Genomic DNA, 17,439 nt, shown 5'->3' on the forward strand with positions numbered 1-17,439 from the left:
CCAGTCCATGAAGGTCGCAAACAGGATCGGTGACAAAGAGTTTTTTTATCAACTCCAGTAACCTTCACCTGTGTCCCCTCTTCTGTTCTGCTGCCCTGTCTGTGTGAGAGACACACCGCCCTTCATTATACACAGAGAGCGAACAGTAGAGCAGTAGCAGTAGCTGATATTAATACAGGAGGGGGAAGCTGTGTTTTGTCATATTAGCTGGACAGATGTCTGTGAGTTTACTTTTTATGTTATACGTGAACGGTAATGTTATAAATAGGTCTGAAGACAATATGAGTGGAATGAATTATGACTGTTTTAACAGATTCATGATGGACTCCTCGTCCATGCGAGTGATGCCAATACATCACAGAGGCGGCGCTGTGGGTTTGTGATCCGTTATGTTCCCACCTGTGCGTTCCCAATACAGGTGAGACAATTATATTTTCTGTTCAGTTCATAATTTCAGTGTCAGACTTGCATTGTGTACCGAGCTTACTTTTTTTTTTTTTTTCTGTTTTTGTGTTAGGATCCTGATCGACCCAGGAAATTTCACGCCACAATGTTGGCCTGTGGAATGGACCAGTTCAATCACTTCTCCAACAACAGCACATGAATTCTTACTGGAGTTTTCCTACCTGCAAGAACAGCTGCTTTTACACTTTACAGGAATATTTCATAAGCAGAGCACATTTCCATTCAATATAATCTAACTAAAATAACTGCTGAAATGTCTCAACTGTGAATAAATTATGAATTAATAAAATGTTGTTTCATTGTGGATATCGTATTGTTCCATATACAGATTTAACTGGACCGTTTCATCAAGCTTTTAAAAAAAAAAAATGTTAATACAAGTGACCATACAAACAGCACTGAATGATTTTATTCTGTCATCCTTCTTTACCTACATTTCACATAAGGACTTAAAAACAGCTGAACTGAAGGTAAATCACTGAAGTGTTATAGTATGGACATAAACATGTTTACAACTATTCCAAAAACGAATACACATAGGGCCTGATTTACTAAAGGTTTGCGTGTGTAAAATCACGTGCAAACTCCACACCACCCGCAAAAAAAAATGTCCAAGCAGATTTATTAATATTTCAAATGTACAATTTAACACAGGTTGTCCATTTTGCGTGTTTGCCTGCATGCATATGTGATATTGGGTGTTTCTGCTTGAAGGTGCAAAATACTGGGACGGAAAATGCAAATAGAACAATTTAGCACCCGCAATGATATTTACTAAACCTGAAAGTAGAAACAGGAGAAGTGATTGTGTGTGTAGTTTAGTACGACTGAAGGAGCGTATTAATCAGATGCGCAAATCTGGAGAGACGGCTGCTCTTATTGTGGTGAGAAGGAGACGCGGGGAAACTACTCCACTCCCGTCATTCAAGGTGTGCTGTCCCGGGTCAGGATGTGTCCCGCAGAATTCACAGGTAGCTTCATAAGGTTCCGGAGCACTCGCGAGGCACTGAATGAAAAGTCACCTGCTCATCACCAGAAAGAGCTGGACCAACAAAACAAAATACAATTAGATAGCCGGTCGCCACATATTATACAGAGCGGGCTTGGAGAATGTGAATCACCTGTTGCGATGAACCCGTAATTTATATAGGACTCTTGGTATTTTCTTAGCTTTCTTTTTGTTGGTGGTGTTGGAGTTTTCTATTGTCTCGTCATTCGGTCGTTCCCCCTTTTCAAGGAACCTCTCCAAACACGTTAGTTTTTTTTGCTCATTTTTGCTCGGGTTAACTTGTGGGCTTGTCAGTGCATGAAAAAAACTGAGACAACTACAGAAAGAGGCGTGGACGGAAGTAAGCATTTTTCAAAATAAAATACCATGCAGACTAATGTAAATAAAAAATAAAAAATTAAAAAAAAGTTTTTTATTCTTTCTGTGCTGCCCGGTATTGGTCCACTGGTCTCTGGGCCGGCGGTTGGGGACCCCTGCTTTAACACACGGAAACCCCTCATTTAAATACAGCCATTTGCACCTGATTTCAATGACGCAATTACTCTCAGTAAATCAGCCGCAAAGCGGGTGCAAATTTTTTGTGGGGGGGAAAGAACACGCAATTTAGTAACCTTTATTTAAATTCTTACTAAATCATCACCAGAAAGAGCTTTTATGGATATAACCCCTTAGTATATAACCCCTAAAATCAAGATGTAAAACACTCAGGACACAAACACGTGTTTTTTCTTGCAACTATACACAAGGCTTTCATGTTCCTGTGCAAAAGAAGGACTTAAAGTTTCAATTATACTAAAAACTACAACTTTGTGTGTTAGTGGACATGCAGTAATTTCACAGGTTTTTGATATTATTTAAACTTCTAACTAATTCTGTTCCAGAGTTAGTCATTTAAATTATAAAAAAAAAAAAAAAGATAAACCACACCAGGATTTGGTAGAATAGAAAGGCTACAGAAAAAATGTCAAAGTTTATCTAACCCAGAGACAAATTAAGCCCTGCTAGATATTAATTTCCCAGCGATGCCCAAACGTTTGCATACAACTGTCCATCTCATTCTTGTCCTAGCAGCTTCTGATCAGTCAAGGAGCTCTTGGATCGCTCCCTGGGTGTGGAACAGACATTTAAACACAGAGCAATCATCTGCGGTCTCTTCCATGTTCGGTCCAAACAATATAAAGTAACATTTATGTATGTTTCAAAACATATCACAGGATTTAGGTTGTAAATTGTTTGTTATTATTGATTGCCATTGTTTTTTTGTTTAAAGGAAAAAGAATTACAAAGTTGTAATTTGTTAAGATCCTTTATTAAGAATCTCGAGCCATTCACAAAACATTAGATGAAAAAAAAAAAAAGGATAACTTGATATTGAACACAGTGGTTGCATGAAAATTCTGAGTAAATAAATACAAACATTTATTTTGTAAAGATCACTTGGCCAGTTTGAGTGTCTCTTTAACCATGACACCAATTCCATCAAACACTTGATGAAAGGGAGCTTTGCACATGAAGGCACAGCTGGTAACCAGCTTATTCTTGACATCAACGTGAGCTTCCTCCACAGTTTTGTTCACATGTTTGCAGCCCATCTCCTTCACAAAATCTGTTGTCTTAGCATACGGCCACCTGAAGACAAAAAGAAAAGAAATGTTTTAAACATGAACTGATATTATTTTGTATCCATAAACATCTGATGATGATTATATACTATTTCACACACTTCTCACACTCCTTGTCCTCCCCCATGGTGAGCTCACAGCCGGGCAGGATTTTAGCAGCCAGGATGGGAGCGATGCAGCACATGCCCAGCGGCTTTCCAGCTTTGTGGAAATCCTTGATGAGCTTCACGATAAGTGGCTGGATGGTGAAGTCCTTGTTCTTCACTGCCCAGTCACTCAGGTTCTTAGCCACACCAAAGCCCCCTTAATGAAAAATAACAGGATTCATAGACAATATCACAAAAGTAGCGATGACCAAACAGAAAGAAATGTCATATATTTTACTCTAGTGTTCCTTGATGGCAAAGTCAGTCTCACCTGGGATGATGGCAACATCAAACGCCGAGACATCTAACTTGGCCAGATCAGTCACATCGCCCCTGGCAATACGGGCGCTTTCCTGCAGGATGTTTCTCTTCTCCTCTGTAGGTTTCCCCTCACAGTGATTTACAACATGCATCTGATCTGTATTCAGAGCAAACATCTTCACCTGAAATCAAACACCGAACATGTTAAACCTTCTATTTCAAATGAGCCTGTGTATCTAAGGATTGTGGTACCATTTTTTTTTTTTTTAAAGTTGCTACTAAGGTCGTGTGTTATAAAGTTGCAAAGTACTTTTAGACGTGTCTGGATCCAGATGTTGAACACAGATAAATGCATCATAACACTTTTTCTCGCCCTTACTTTTGCTCCGGCACGACTCAGGTGGACGAGGATAGCGGACGCCTCGTGTATCTCTGTGCCGTCATAGACTCCACAGCCTGACAGAATGACTGCGACACGCTTTGCCATTGTTACTATGAAACACACACACACAAAAATACATGTATATCTAGTTTTTAAATACGTGTATACTCTGCCGGAAACCGGTGGATTGCTCCCTCCAGGTGGGGACGGAGTGCCTGCCCCAAGCGAAGGAGTTTTAAGTATCTCGGGGTCCTGACCACGAGTGAGGGGAGGACGGAGGACGGAGGATGGAGCGGGAGATCGACAGGCGGATCGGTGCGGCTGCGGCAGTACAACAGGCGCCGCACCGGACCGTGTCGGTGTTTCAGTTTACCGGGCGATCTATGTTCCGACCCTCACCTATGGTCACGATCTCTGGGTCGTGACCGAAAGAACGAGGTCACGGCTACAAGCGGCCGAAATGAGTTTCCTCCGTAGAGTGGCCGGGCTCAGCCTTAGAGAGAGGGTAAGGAGCTCGGACATCAGGAGGGAACTTGGGAGTTGAGGCGCTACTCCTTCGCGTCGAAAGGAGTCAGGAGGCATCTGAGTGCATTAGAATAGCTGAGCGCAGCTCCTGAGCCACCTGTTACATGTTCTCATAAAACATTTACATAGCCAAGCGAGACATGAGTCCCAGGAGTGCTGCTGGTGCCAGGTAACAGCGCTGACACCAGTAAAGAGAAGTTCCAGGAAGAGATTGGAGTCTGCGGTGCATGACACAGCTTTATTCAGTAAACACGTGAAGTTGAATCAAACACTACTTTAGAACGTCTCCATTTTCCTCGGTCATTTTGCACTGCTGAATTGGATTCCATCATGTGGAGAAAAGCATTCATTTAGACAGCAGAAGTAAAGACAATGTGAATAGATTTTCTCACCTTTAACAGGTATTGTTGTCGGTAGCCTGGTTGGACACAGCGCGTAATCGAGCTCTTCGGTAGAAGTGTGACGGCTGAGCTGTGAAGCGGACTCTTTATAGATCTGCCTACCTCTTCCGTCTCCTCCCGCACCTTGTTCATCTAAAATGATGACATCATGTAGGTACCAGGAATACCTGTCAGGTTAGCCTTGGAGAGAAAATGCTGAATCATTCTGCTCAATATTTGCTTTCAGATGAATATAAAACTGTGTTGATGTTTAACTAAGTCAACGACTACTTTACAGAGAAATACTATTCAGTGTCAAATTCATTTACTTGCTTTAATTTTTGAAATATAGGTAAAGGCATAAAGGTTTACTGAAAAAAAAAAAATATCAGATTAGGATATTAGGACAGGAACACCTGTCAGGTTAGTCTTGGAGAGAAAATGCTGAATCATTCTGCTCAATATTTGCTTTCAGATGAATATAAAACTGTGTTGATGTTTAACTAAGTCAACGACTACTTTACAGAGAAATACTATTCAGTGTCAAATTCATTTACTTGCTTTAATTTTTGAAATATAGGTAAAGGCATAAAGGTTTACTGGAAAAAAAATCAGATTAGGTATGAATACAGTCTCATCGTTTTGTGCATTTTAGTGAAAACAGTTGATGCAAAACAAACTCGCTGCAAACACTTAATTTTAAACACAGAACGTTGTTAGAGCACTATAGAATAAATAATTCAATCAGGTTTGATGTAATACAAGAACATCTTTGTTAGTGATATACTGTATATCATGCAGAATATAGGCTATACAATATTTGATGCTCTGTCTCTGTTATAGCCCCCTTGTTTTTGTTTTCTGCTTGTCCTCTGTAAATGTGGTTTGTGGTGATATTTGTATGCATAACGCACTATACTGGCTCTGCATGCGTGCTTGTTTTCCTTTAAAATAAAAAAATAAAAAACGATTAAAAAAAAGTATCTCGCTATTTACTTTTTTTTTTTTTTTAAAGGCTATTTTGTATGGCTGTGCATAATTTACCTATAATACCGCCGGACTGACTCTTTAGATTACAGACACAATAGCACTTACAGTATCAGCCTGCAGTCTCTCGCAGCTGGGACGGGTCTCTTATTTCCCGGTGAGCTGCAGCGTCGCCTCGCGGGTTTCTCCTGCTGTGTACTGACGTCACATGCAGTTGTATAAATTCCAGCCTCAAGTTGTCAGAAAATCACTTCTGTCATGGCTCAACAACACTCACTGCGTGTGTCCGTGGGAATCCTGGGCATCGCTGGCGGTAAGTCTTTATTCTCTACTTACTTTGACTGACTTACCTTTATTTTCTTCCTCACATTGTTGGCGGTGCAGGCTACCAGTCAGCCATACGCCAAATTTCCTGTGATTTTTGTCATTACCTTTTTGTGAATCGCGAAAGTGTGTCATGTAAATTTTACGAACCTAAAACACGGAGCCAACCACTAATATCAGAAAACAGCACTATTTGTATTGTGACCGAGCGTCCTGGGCTCGTGTAACGGGGCACTTATAATAATATAATAAGTGGAGTCGGGAGGCAAGACATCACGTTCAGCCTACGGATTCTCTCTTTATTTTTCGTACTCCCTCAATTGACCAGAGGCTGGAGTTGCAGTCCCTGAGGGGACACATCGTCTCCAATGCAAACAGTAAACATGAGACAGCCTGTTACATAGGTCCCGCCCCCTCAATTAGAAACGTCCCCCCCCCACCCCCCTTTATTCAAATAACAAACAATCACAATGATACAGTTATTTGCATTAAAAGAATAATTAGCAACATATAGAATATGTGATCATGTGAGGTATGTTGTAGTTAAAACAGGGAATTGTCTCAGTTGTGCTTTTAATTAGTACTTCTGTCTCTTGCTATTTGTTTTGGAAAAAAAAAACACTTTATTCTCATTAAGAAATATATATAAAATGACATGGTTGTCTTTGTTTTGGTTAGTAGCCAGCAGCTCAGGATAAAGGTTTCTTTTTCTACCTACAGGTTCTCTCCTGCTTTTAGTGAACAACTATGCCAGCTCTCCTGAGAAAGACTTCATCCCTCATACTGCACTGGGGATTCTTCTCCTCCTCATTGCAGCCCTTGTAGCTTATGCAGGTTGGTTTTGATTTAACTATGGAATGAGTTTCTACAGATTCTAATTGTCTTCCTGTTTATGAGTCTCCTGACCCTGCGCTGTTTCTCTGCTAGGTGTCTATCGCAGTCTGTCCCACGCCCAGCTGTTTTCCACTCTGTGCCTGACTGTCTCTGCTCTGTGGTGTGGCTCAGGTCTGGTGTACATCCTGGAAGGGCAGAGGGTGCTGCAGCCCACAGAGCTCAGATCCTCTCTGGTCCCCGGCCTGGCAGCATTTACTTTAGCCCTGTTCATCATAGGAGGCGTTGCAGTTGTAGTAAAGAAATCTGTTCTCTTTCTTATATCTGTCGGCATTTCTTTAGCATGTGCCCATCAAATCGCTGGTCTGTCAGCTGCAGGTTTTGGTCAGTCTGCCACAGCTGCTAACTATCTCCTTGTCTGTCTGGTGTGTGTTTACTTTGGTTTTGGACGTCTACTGTCCACGATCACTCGCAGTAAATTGGAGCTTCCAGGAACAGTCGTGAGGAAGACAGCATTGAAAACAGAGCAGAATCAGGGCTGTGGTGATGCAGTGTCTGTATGTTTGGTGATGAACTTGTTATCTGCCTCTGTATTAGCCTGTCCTCTGTTAGGTGTGGTCCCACAGCTCTTTGTCGGTCATGTCCCCTGGCTTTGGACAGCTGCAGTGTTCCAGCTTGGCATGTGTGTTCTCTTTTATCGAGCTATGGACACGCTAGCTGCCACTTTCTGTGGTTTTACAGCCCTGCTGAAGTTTGCAGAGGGTTACACTGCTCTCTTATCATTTTACTCCATTCAGCCCTTCTCCCCAGTTCCCTTCCCTGCAGTCCTCTCTGTGCTTTTCTGCATTGTGGCTCTGTTCAGCTGTCAGAAGAGCATGCTAGAAGGCCTCTACCAGTTATTCTTTGCAGCTTATTGTATTGCCATTGCAGCCCAGCCTCAAGGCTTCTTTCAAGGAGGCACTCGGGGTGTACAGGCAGCTATATTTGTAGTTTCTGCTGGCATGCTTTTAATTACCACATTCAATATGGTCTCCAGTACTGTGATACCCACAGGGAAGGGCTATTTCAAAGCTGTAGTAACCCGGATGAAGAGTCTCACTCTCAGAGCACACAATGAAGAGCTGCACACACCTCACCTGGGCTACTCTAAGTATGCAGATGCAGAGGTGTTGGGCCATGCATGCAGTGTGCTGGCTGCTTTCGCCATCACAGCCACGGTTGGTGCCAGAAATCCTCTGTCCGTGTTGGTTCTGCCCTGGGTGCTGATGGCTGGTGGGGCTCTGCAGCTGCTCTGCGGTTCAGTAGCTTTCGCTCGGGGTAAAACCTTTGAGAGCACAGTTTTTATTCTCTACGGGGTGATGTGGGCAGTGTGGGGGTTGACACGATACGGCGGCTTGTATGGTGAAACCAGAGGCTTTAATCTGGCTGTTGGGATCATTAGCTTCATGCTGTTTAACTGTTTAGTGACTGCTGCAGCTCTGTTTCTAAATGCTGCCTGGTTTGTCTATGCACTCACCTTCCAGCTCATACTCATCAGCTTCCTGCTGGATACAGTAGACGCGCTTCCTTACGGTTACGACATAGGAGTCACCATCATATTTGGTCTCGTCAGTTTCTATTGTTTCCTGGCGCACATTTTCAACAGCACCTTCCAGTCCCCCCAAATCCCCTTAGGAAAACCTTTAGTCAAGCTGAGCGGGGTCGGGGGAGGAGCAGATATCTGTCCACATGTGTCAGCCCGCAAGGCCACATCTGTCCAGCAGATTGCAGGTGAGATAAAGAAAAAAGACAATCACGCTAGTTTTCTGAAATAAGCAGTTGTTTACGTACTTGATTTGAGTTTTTATTTGTCTTGTCTTCCTTTCTTAAGAAATCATGAAAAATGGTGGCATATGTGGAATACCTACTGACACCGTCTATGTGCTGGTGGCAGCCTGCAACAGGCCAAACGCTGTGGTCAAAGCTTACAAGTGATTTTCATTTTCATGCATCTTCCTTTGGTCTGCATTTATTAATTACTTTCTCGCCCCCATTACTTTCTAACTGCTGTGTTTGGCCTCAGGGTGAAGAAGCAGGCGCAGGACCGCCCCATGTCCATGTGGATCTCCTCCATCAAGCAGCTGGAGCCTGTTCGACACTTGCTGAGCCCGCTGCTCCTGGACTTCATGGAGGCTGCGTGGCCGTCCTCCATCAGCATGGTTATACCCAGAGGTGGGTCTTTCTCTATTTGCATGTGTAAGACTCTGTTTGTGTGACCTTTGCTTGGTGGGGGTTTTATGAGCATCATATATGTTCCTTGTGTCACACAGGACCCTGGATGGACACCTTTGGTTTGGGAGATGCTGCCAAACACATCGGGACTCCACAAAGCATTGCAATCAGAAACCCTGACTGTTCTGTAGCTACACATCTCATTAATCTGGTAAGAGCCACGAATATTAATCACTGCATGCCTTAAAATTTTTGAAAATCAGTTTGCAAAGCCTTCGGTTAACTATTTGTAAATTATTGCAGGTGGGGCCCATTGCAGTAACCTCAGCCAACCCTACAGGCGAGGCAGACACAACTCACCATAACCAAGTTTTCGCCAAACTGGGAGACAAGGTATTAACAATAATTTAGTTTTTTTTATATATACAAGAGGAAATGGTGTTTTTGTTTTTCTCTGAACTACATGTGCATTGGGTTGGTTAGGTGGATGGAGTGTTATGTGATGGACCCTCCCCAGAGAACATTGCATCCACTGTGGTTGACTGCACCAAGATTGAAACGGGACATATTGGTTTCTTCAGAGTGGGTCTCATTCCTAAATCCAAGGTAAAATAAATAGCTCCCTCTGGTTCTGTTTATCTCAGTAAGCAGTTGTGATTTGGTGTTTGCCCATACTAATACCTGCTGTTTTTGTTTGTCTGCTTTCAAGGTTCTCCAGATCTTTGAGGAGGTTCAGAAGCGGCACATACAGGGGCAGACGAATCCTGCTTTTGAATATGATCTGCATATACCTGACATACAAGGAGAGTTAAGTTCAGGAGAGGACAGCAAAGCAGAGTCAGGAAGAGGATCTGGAAGCTCAACTCCATCTACTGTTTCACCGGAATAAAATCTAATCGCGAGAAATGATTCGGAGTATTTACACTGTTTAAAAATGCTGCCTGGTGTAACATAAAGTCTGATATACATGAATAGCTAATGAACATGTAGTAGATGTCAAATTGTTGTTTGAGGAGGCATGAGATATCAACAAGGACAATCCAACAAGAAGATCAATTTCAAAGATGCATATATTATATGCACACAGACTCTAATGCACTCAGTTACTTGTATTTTAATTAATGTTTTGTACTGAATGTAATTCATATTTATATGATCTGAACTTGTTTCTGGATATTGTATCAGTTTAAATATATGAATGCACATCAAGATTTTATAATAAAATGTGAAATTTTTGTCAGCTGCTGTTATTATTACAATATTGTTTTAAAATATCAGTGACCGTGTGATTTATTCTATTCTTTGAAATACAGCTTTTCATAAGCTTTTCATCTCACAGATCTCTGCCGATTATGAAAGTTTTGCACTGTAAGTTCATTTCATTAGCAATATTGTTAAAAAACTGAATTGAAAGCAGTCAGGAAATCAATTAGCAATACAATTAGTAATAAATATCAACAATATTGGGTAAAAGAAGTTTATCCAATAATGTATGATCATCAACAGCAATGAATTTATGATGATTGCACTTGATTCACTTCTGGATACACATTTGGAAACTTAATTTCATACTTATTTTTAAGGTACAACACATTACAGTCTAACCACGTCCAAATTCAAAAGACTTTACACTTCTGTTTCTGTATCAGACTTCTCGAGCCTCTGTGGGCATGTGCAACTTAAAGTCAACTTTAATGACAATCCACCACATGTACAATTCATTTCAATTCAATTCAATTCAATTTTATTCAATTTTATTTATATAGCGCCAAATCACAACACAGGTTATTTCATGGCACTTAACACATTAAAGTCCTTACAGCAGAACTTTACAGCATCATACAGAGAAACCCAACAATTCAACAATTCCCACACAACTAGGAGGGAAAAACTACTCTTTAAGGGAGAAAAACCTCCAACAGAGAGAAGGAAAAACTTCTTCTTAACAGGAAAAAAAACCCTCCAACAGGAACAGGCTCAGAGGTGGGCGGCCATCTGCCTCGACTGGTTGGGGAGAGAGGAAAGCAGAGAGAAAAGGACATGAAAGAGATACATGACATGAACTGTTGGTGGGGCCGACAATCACAGAGCAGAGACATGCAGCTCCATGGCCGGGACAGCTGCAAAATAAAGAACAGAAACTACTCAAGCGAGGGAAACTGTATGGAGAGGTAATGACTTAGTCCATGAACAGAGAGTCTCTCCCTCTCTGGACCCATATAAATTTGCATATTGAGCCAACCGGTCCACCAAGGATGCCGTCTCCTCTGCCCACCACTCAGCCTGCACCCACCTGGACACTCGAGACTCCTACATGAGAATGTTGTTCATAGACATTAGTTCAGCATTCAACACCATCATCCCTCAGCAGTTAATATGGAAACTGGACCGGCTGGGCCTGAGCTCTTCTCTCTGTAATTGGTTGCTGGACTTTCTCACCGAGAAACCGAGCCCAGGAACCGAGCCCAGTTGACATTAGATGCAACAATTAAGCAGGCATGTATTTCTTAGGCCTGTTAAGGAAGTCAGAGTACCTGGAGAAAACCTAGTCAGGCACAGGGAGATCATGCAAACCACTCAACTGAGGTTCAAACCCAAAACCTTCTTACTGTGAGACAGCAGTACAAGTCACTGCACCACCGTCCCTGTCTTCCAACTCCCCATATTCATTTTTTCCCCCCAAATGTCGAAGTAAGACATGCAACAGAAATATACCTTTCATTGTCCTCTCTGAATCCTCAGCTGCTCAACATCAAAACACATACCTTTTTTGGTGTTCTGTTCACATGTCAGCAACAACAAATGAGAAGCAGTATGGACTGTCTATGAGGTTGGCTATCTTTAGCTTGGAGAGGAAACAATTATTTTTTTCTCCATTTCCTGACAGTAAAAGTGAACAGTGGGGCTTGTCACCCATCAAAAGCCACCTGGCCACCATTGTTGCATGGAAATTCCATCTGTCACAGTGATAGGTGTAGGGCTGCGATATAATACACAAAAGAAGCGCATTGTATTCCATTCATTGTCCTCTCTGTGAATTGCCGGTTTCTGGCAGAGAACCATTGCCTCAGATTTGGAGGTGTTAAACCTCATCCATGCTGCTTCACACTCGGCTGCAAACCACCCCAGTGAGTGCTGGAGGTCGTGGTCCAAAGAAGCCAACAGGACCACATCGTCTGCAAACAGCAGAGATGCGATCTGGAGACCCCCAAACCCGACTTGCTCCTCCCCCAGCTGCGCCTAGATATCCAGTCCATGAAGGTCACAAACAGGATCAGTGACAAAGAGTTTTTTTTTATCAACTCCAGTAACCTTCACCTGTGTCCCCTCTTCTGTTCTGCTGCCCTGTCTGTGTGAGAGACACACCGCCCTTCATTATACACAGAGAGCGAACAGTAGAGCAGTAGCATAGAAATAAGTGTGACTTTCAGTGACAGAAAATTATCAGATTTTACCAGCGATCGAATCAAAAGAATACCGATAATCATAAAAATGCTAAATATCGGTGCCCATAATCGATCGATCCCTTGTAAATACACTGTTACCAGAAACCAGAACAAGGAACCAAGAACATTGGAGGTCAGTGTGGGGATTCGTCTTTCAGACACTTTCCTCCTTGTGGGAGTCAGACAGTAAACAGCCTGTCTGGACTTAAGACGGCAGTGTGTCCTGTTCACACTGTTGGCCACCATGACAAACAACCTGTGGAGCAGAGTGAGAGGATGTCTGCACCCAGAGCCTCAGAAAAAAAACACCTCTTACAGCAATGATGTTGTCCCACTGTGGGGGAACCTGTGCAAGGATTTGTCATGTACGTGTCATGTATGTTTCTTTGTATTTTGACTGTCCTACCGTGTCTTCCATTTTCACTGCCATATGTTTCATTGCCACCCTTCTTCTGGAAGTGCTTGAAAAAATAGCATTAAAAATGTTCATGTTTACACTTCTTCCAGTGTCATTCATCTGGTAATTCCAGCAAGATGGAAGGGGGAATATTTGTCACATAAAATGTTCTGAACAGCTTTTAAATTGTTTTCCAAGAAATGTTTCCTGGTCATGACTTATTCCTACAGCAGCAGTTTCTTTGCTTCATTGTGATGCACCACTTATTTTTCAAACAGGGGAAATCCTGTTTGTTTAAGATGCTATAAAGGCACTCTATTCGGTAAATGATCCACTCCCATCGCTACAACAGGAATACTTCCCTATTATTACTGACTTTCCAGGAGGCCTAGTTAGGACGTCAGAGGAAAATAATTAACAGAAAACAAGAGTTTCGGTTTTATTCTGAGTAAGAAAACTTTGAAGATGTTTTCTTATCTTCTTTCAAGTTCTTTCACAGGATAATATTTCTTCCTGCTATGAGTTTTTGAAATTACAGTAAATGATTTCAGGTTTTTCTTAATGAAACAATAATATGACATAATATTTATTGCTTTGAGAACCATCCAACATTGACATTTTGTCAAAATAATAGTCTCTGGTTAAGTCAAATCATTTCAATAACACTTGCTGATGTCAGAGAAACATGTTGAGATGTAGTCTAAAGGTTTTGCCATTGTCCTTTTGATGTAAAATCATTGTTGCTGTGTTTCCATGAGTAAGCAAAGAAATTTGAGAGGCTGCTCAGCAAAACACCCATCATGGAAGTTTACACAATTCAATGAACAAAGGAGGAAATGTGACATATGTAATTGAATTACCAGAATTGAGCTTCCTGCACAAAATGATTTCCATTTCTAGAATTTGCAAATAAGCATGGTCACACCAATTACACGTAACACCATTACACCATTAAATAGAGACACACTGTACTCAGCTGTGCTGTCCTCTCCTGAACTATGGCGACAGCCACAGCCAGAGGCATTTATGTTTTCATGTTGTCCATCAGTCCCATTCTCATGAAGGTACACATCTGAAGAATTCTTTTAGGCCAAAGCATGAACTGATTACAGGTCAAAGGTCCCTGTAACCTCACAAAACACGTTTGTGGTGATAACTCAAGACTTCATACGCTAATTATGAAAACAATTTACATGAATGTCTCATAGGATAAAATGGGGAAGAGATAATATTTTATATCCAAAAGGTCAACTTCATTGTATGTTGTGCATAAACACTTTTTCTGGCCGTACCTCCATGTCAAGGGGAGAATGTGACCATATTCCACATTTGATTGGATATTGCATTGGTGACATTGGGTGTTCACCTTGAAACTGTGCTCATTATATAACTCTTCTTCTCTGTTGGTTTGAGGATGTTTGTGAATTCTATGATCCTTTAAAATGAAAGTATGGATTACATAATGTCACAGCATAGTAACGCATTTTAAGTAAAACTTTTTAGGTAACTTTCTTGATAAGTTCAACAAAAGTCTTGATCCATAACAGCTGGATTGTTTCCTGTGAGATCGTTACATTTCTGTGCCTGTTTACTTTGTGGAGTGTGCCGCCTATCATCAGGTTTTTTTTGTCTTGTCTTATCTTATATGTAATTCGAGTAACTGTGATTTTATTGGTGGCATCCATTTTTTATTTGGCTTGTGGAAAACATGCAGCTGGTTGTGTGAATACAACCTGTAAAAGAAGTTGTAATCTACTGTGTATTTTCCTTTCTGCCTCTAATTTGGAAAAAATATATTTAAATTTTGCACTCTCCTTTTTGCCCTCTCCTTAGTGCATCACTTGTAGTTCAGAATCTTTCTTCATCGTGACTGGAGGATCCTGATAATCTAATGGTTGAGACTCTTTGGTGTACTGAGATCAACAAGGCTCTTGTTTGGATCTTTGTTGCTTCTCAGTCTCCACCTTTCTGTCTCCTCTTGTTTCCTCTTAAACTTCAATAATGCACTAAAAATATCGATTTTGTAAATCAATCTCCTAAAACTCACAATATTGTTGATATTTTTATTTTTATTTTAGTACACAAACATTGCACACCAGTTTATTTTCACAGAATTGTTCAAAAGGTGCACAAAGAGCTTAAATACATTAGAAAAGAACATTAGTGTCCTGTTATAACCTTGACACTGAGATATGTGAAATTCAACATACAATATATAAAATATCAAAGTTCCAATAGTTTTGTTTTTGCCAGAGTGAAACAGCTGAGAAACATTATCTTTATCATTATTCATGGAAATAGATTCTTAAGTTGTCCCCGAAGGCACTGGAAAATGGTGATTTTATTATAACATCAGCAAAGACATCAAAAGTTTGACCTTTGTAAACAACACTGCGCTCGTTTTGTCCATAAAGTGTCTTTGAGATGGTTGAATGGAAAAACTCAATCTGAAGAAGCAGAACTTGGAGGACAACAGAACCTAAGAGAGAGAAAAAATGAGGTACAATACAATCACACCATGGTGCTTTTCACCCTGTCAAAGATCTGTTGGACTTTAACTGCCGGGACACAGCCTTCTCTCACAATGATGATGATGCCTGAAAGAAAAAGTAAAAATAGGTTTGAGTTAGAAAGTGCTCCTTCTCCTTCTTCAAACACACAATAAAGAGAAAAAGGCATTTTTATTTTTACCTTCATCAATCCTAAGGCAGTTAACCACAGTGGAAGCAACAACCTCATTAGAGTCCCCATCACACAAAACTCCTTGGACCTTGTGTCCCAGTCGACTGTGGCAAAAAAGAGGGTAGAAAAGAGAGAGTAAATGTATGTAGTTGCATCCATTAGCAATATTCTGTGATTAAAAACAAATTTGACAGATCACTGCTACAGTGATTTAGAGACTCTTACTTGATGACCATGCTGTGGTGGGTGCTGTCTGGCTCTCCGCTGGGATTGGCTGAGGTGATAGCAAGTGGTCCAGTAATGTTACATAAGTGACACGTCACCGTGTGGTCAGGAACACGGATCATGATGCTGTCCTTGGTACCAACACGGTCATAAGCTGGTCCCACTCCTACGCAAGATAGATTGAAAGTTGAGGTGAATTCTGATGATTGATCTTAATTTAAATTTTTTCGTAAGATAAGCTGAAACTGTCGTAAAACAGCATTTAAACAGCTCTAAACAGTTTTACCTAGTCTGAAAAGCCAGTCTCCTTTGCTGACAATGCAGCTGATGCCTCCAGGATACACATTTCTCATAAACTCCCACAGCAGAGGACTAAAAGGAGGCTTGGCTGCCACCAGTTGCTCCACACTGGAGATGCAAATGCATATTGGCTTCTCTGCAGGTCTGTCCTGGAACAGGTCAGTCAGTTTCATACAAACCACACAATTTTGAATATGAATGAAATGCAGCCTATTCTTCTTAATTTCTTACTTTAATGTTGTAGATTTTCTCTATTGCCCGAGGATTCTTGCAGGTGGCGGCCAGTGCATACACCGTGTCCGTGGGAATACCGCATACTCCTCCTTCCTCCAAAAGGCCAGCAATCTTCAGGAGACCACTGGTGAGTCGTGAGTTGGCCAATGGACAGGGCAGATCTGAAGCTGTTTCCTGCTTCACTTCCTCCTAAAACAGATCACAGAGAAAGGGACGTGTTCATAAGATGTACAGGATATATTTCAGTTGAATCCGAGGGGGAAAATAAAGGTAATCTCTTCACTACTTACCTTTATTAAGGGAGGTCCCATTGGCAGCAATGTCTGTGAGAAGATGCAGTTGACCAGTGATGCCAGAGCTCCATATATACAAATAGCTGAAACCAGTGCAAGCATGGCCACTGTAAAAAAAAAAAGTTATAAATAATTAAATACATGGATACATTTTTTAAATATTTTAAGTAAAAGCTACTTTTGGATTCTAAAATTGAGGCTTTGTCCATGCTTACTTTCTAGCTCATATGGCAGTCGCTTCAGGGTGGAGAGCAGGAAGCAGACCAGAACAACCTCCATGACTGCTGTTAGAAACAGCAAAACCAGGTTCCTGTAGGCAGCTGACACAAACAACAAAAGAGTTGGAAATGGTTAAAAAATAATAATAAAAGATTCTTCTTTTAAAAAACCAATTAGGTAATGAGGTTTAACTTACCAATCAACATGAGGAAACCATTAATGACCAGGAGAGCGATGGCTCCTGCTGTAAAACCATAAGCTCGTTCTGTGGAGAGCTGAAGCAGATCACCTAGGAAACAACAACTAAGGGTCAGACACTTGTGTAAATCAGAATTATCAGCTTACTCACATGACTTGTCCTGACATACCTGCAAATCTAAACCAGGTCCAAGTGGCCCAGACGCCCACGTAGACGGACGGGATGACTGACCCAAACCGGCCACCTCCTGTGACCTGCAGCCTGCTCACGTAGGCCTGGATGATTGCTCCGGAGATGAGGA

At 41.4% G+C, this 17,439-nt stretch overlaps 2 protein-coding genes across 2 annotated transcripts; one reads left to right on the top strand and one right to left on the bottom strand.

Moving 5' to 3' along the window:
- Positions 1–2,772: 2,772 nt before the first annotated feature.
- LOC138619917 (glutamine amidotransferase-like class 1 domain-containing protein 3, mitochondrial) lies at positions 2,773–4,906 on the bottom strand. The gene is made up of 5 exons (XM_069696724.1): positions 4,803–4,906; positions 3,883–3,995; positions 3,514–3,685; positions 3,198–3,399; positions 2,773–3,103 (listed from the first exon to the last, which is right to left on the bottom strand). The coding sequence occupies exons 2-5, from the start codon at positions 3,988–3,990 to the stop codon at positions 2,908–2,910; spliced, it is 678 nt and encodes a 225-aa protein (XP_069552825.1). The 5' UTR covers positions 3,991–3,995; positions 4,803–4,906; the 3' UTR covers positions 2,773–2,907.
- Positions 4,907–6,035: 1,129 nt separating this feature from the next.
- On the top strand, positions 6,036–10,341 carry LOC138619918 (uncharacterized). The gene is made up of 9 exons (XM_069696725.1): positions 6,036–6,090; positions 6,822–6,935; positions 7,029–8,702; positions 8,803–8,902; positions 8,995–9,143; positions 9,242–9,354; positions 9,447–9,536; positions 9,627–9,749; positions 9,853–10,341. The coding sequence occupies exons 1-9, from the start codon at positions 6,036–6,038 to the stop codon at positions 10,030–10,032; spliced, it is 2,598 nt and encodes an 865-aa protein (XP_069552826.1). The 3' UTR covers positions 10,033–10,341.
- Positions 10,342–17,439: the final 7,098 nt, after the last annotated feature.

This window comes from Brachyistius frenatus, unplaced genomic scaffold (assembly GCF_029030835.1).
Source record: "Brachyistius frenatus isolate BFR_SWC_R1_liver_20210118 unplaced genomic scaffold, ASM2903083v1 Contig_22, whole genome shotgun sequence".
NCBI classification, from domain to species: Eukaryota; Metazoa; Chordata; class Actinopteri; family Embiotocidae; genus Brachyistius; species Brachyistius frenatus.